Here is a 2,293-nt window from a genome sequence, read left to right on the forward strand (position 1 = left end):
ATGAACTTCAACAGATTTTCCCGCCTTTGGTCCTTCATTCACTTGGTTGATAATACTTCCAAAGACCCTGATAACTTGGATCGTCTTTGGAAAGTGCGACCTATTATTGATATTGTGCAGAAGAAAACGCAGACTATTTCTCCGTCTGAGCACCTCTTCTGTGACGAGCAGATGGTCCCTTTTATTGGAAACCTTGATATCAAACAGTATATTCGGGGAAAACCTTGCCCATGGGGCATCAAAATCTTGGTGCTGTGTAATGCGGATGGAAGAGTACTCTCTTTTGAAATTTATCAGGGCAAAAAGACGAACATGGCTGAAGAGTACAAAAGCTTTGGCCTCGGAGCAGGTATGGTTTTGAATCTTGCTGGACGACTTCAGCTTGTGGAATTTACTAAACTTTATTTCGACAATTTCTTTACGTCTTTGGCTTTGCTGGAAAGACTAAGTGAGATGGGCCTCTACAGAACAGGCACTATACGAAGCAACAGGCTTCAGGGAGCTAGGCTGGAAACTGATTCTGACATGAAAAAGAGAGGAAGGGGATCATTCTGTGAAGTAGTGGCTAGTAGTGGAGATACCTGCTTGGTGAAATGGATGGACAACAGATCAGTTATCCTTGCATCGAATATGATTGGAAGTGGAGCAATGAACAAGGTACGCAGATGGTGTAAACAAACAAAAGCCTACTTGCAGGTTGACCAGCCCCAAGTTGTATCCCTGTATAACCAGTATATGGGTGGAGTGGACAAGATGGATCAAATGCTATCATATTACCGAACATTCATTAGATCTAAGAAATGGACCATGAGACTGATCTTCCACATGGTCAACCTATCCATCTGCAATTCATGGCTAGAATATATAGCTGATCGGAAGGCCAAAGCAGAACGCTCGATGGACTTGCTCTCCTTCCACATGGAAATAGCAGAGGCGCTTACGTCTGCTGAAGGCATGACCCCCAGAAGAAGGGGTCGCCCAAGGTCTCTCACCTCTAGTGAGGAGGACGAACATGAAAATGTAGACGAATCAGCATCTCGCAAAAGAAAGATGAAGTTTCAGCGTCCGTGCTCAGCAGTGAAAAATGATGCATTCTCTCATTGGCCTCAAAAAGTAAAGGGCCAGAGTAGGTGTAAAAACTCGCCATGCGTGTTGAAAACTCGCACTATGTGTTTGAAATGCATCGTTCCATTGTGTCTAGAAGAGGACAGGAACTGCTTCAAAGAGTTCCACATTAAAAAGTGAAATTTGTCTGTGCTTAGTATTTTTTTATAACTTCTCAATAAACTCACTATATCTGATGAAAAACTACAAAGTTGATCACACTGTCCTCAACTGAGTACACGCTAGAAAACATAGAAAGGTTCCTCCAAAAAATCTAAAAAAAATTGACGATGATTAGGTACCCCAAGGTGTCATGCAGTCTGGTTTTTAGAATTTTCCATCGAAGGAAAATAATTCGTGACTGAAAGGGTTAATTTTCTTTGGCCAAATTGAATGGAAATTTGGCCAAAAATGGCCAAATGGAATGGAAATTTGGCCAAAAATTGACAAATGGAATGAAACTACAATTAGTGTTACAAGGATTGTAGACAGGCAGATACACAGAAGAAATGTCTCAGCCGAAAGCACAGAACAATTTTAAAGAATTAACTTATTCATCTTCTGGATTGAAAGTATAAAACTTTATAGAAGAACGTCTCTTAAAGCACAAGAATATTTTAAAAGGGTTTCACTGTTTGCTTCACACTTATCCACAGAATAGTGAAGAAAGTAAAGAGCTGAAAGAGCCATTTTTGAAGTTGATCGAAATTTATGAAGAAGATTTGGAAAACAACACCTTAAACGTTTGATGGCGGAAAGAAAAATTTGGCAAAAATTTCTCTAACGGAACAAGGCACACCATGTCAATGCAACTGATTTTCTAAATATTTGTGGCAAAGCAATCTCTCCGAACATCCATTTTACACTTCGGAGAATCAAGACATTCCTAAGAAACGTGACGTCTGAAAGTAGGCTAAATGGTTTTGCCAATCTCAATGTCCACAGGGAAATTCTAGTTGACACAGACAGTGTATATATCCATACTGACGAAGACTCAATTTTGTTTTGTAAGACAGCTAATATAGGAAGATTGTGTCAGAATAAAACGTAAAATCGTATTTAATCTGCTGGGTTTTATCAATCATTCTTATAGTCCCTACTCGAAACTTGCATCCAAAGAGCTAAAATAAACTTTTAGTAATGCCTTAAATTACCAGTTTTTCTGAAGATTTTTGAAGCTTTTTGTTGA

General features: G+C 39.3%; 1 protein-coding gene across 1 annotated transcript; it reads left to right on the top strand.

The window, feature by feature from the left end:
- On the top strand, positions 1-1,245 carry LOC136035779 (piggyBac transposable element-derived protein 3-like). The gene has a single exon (XM_065717752.1). The coding sequence runs from the start codon at positions 1-3 to the stop codon at positions 1,243-1,245; it is 1,245 nt and encodes a 414-aa protein (XP_065573824.1).
- The last annotated feature ends 1,048 nt before the right edge of the window (positions 1,246-2,293 follow it).

This window comes from Artemia franciscana, chromosome 14 (genome assembly GCF_032884065.1).
Source record: "Artemia franciscana chromosome 14, ASM3288406v1, whole genome shotgun sequence".
Lineage (NCBI taxonomy): Eukaryota > Metazoa > Arthropoda > Branchiopoda > Anostraca > Artemiidae > Artemia > Artemia franciscana.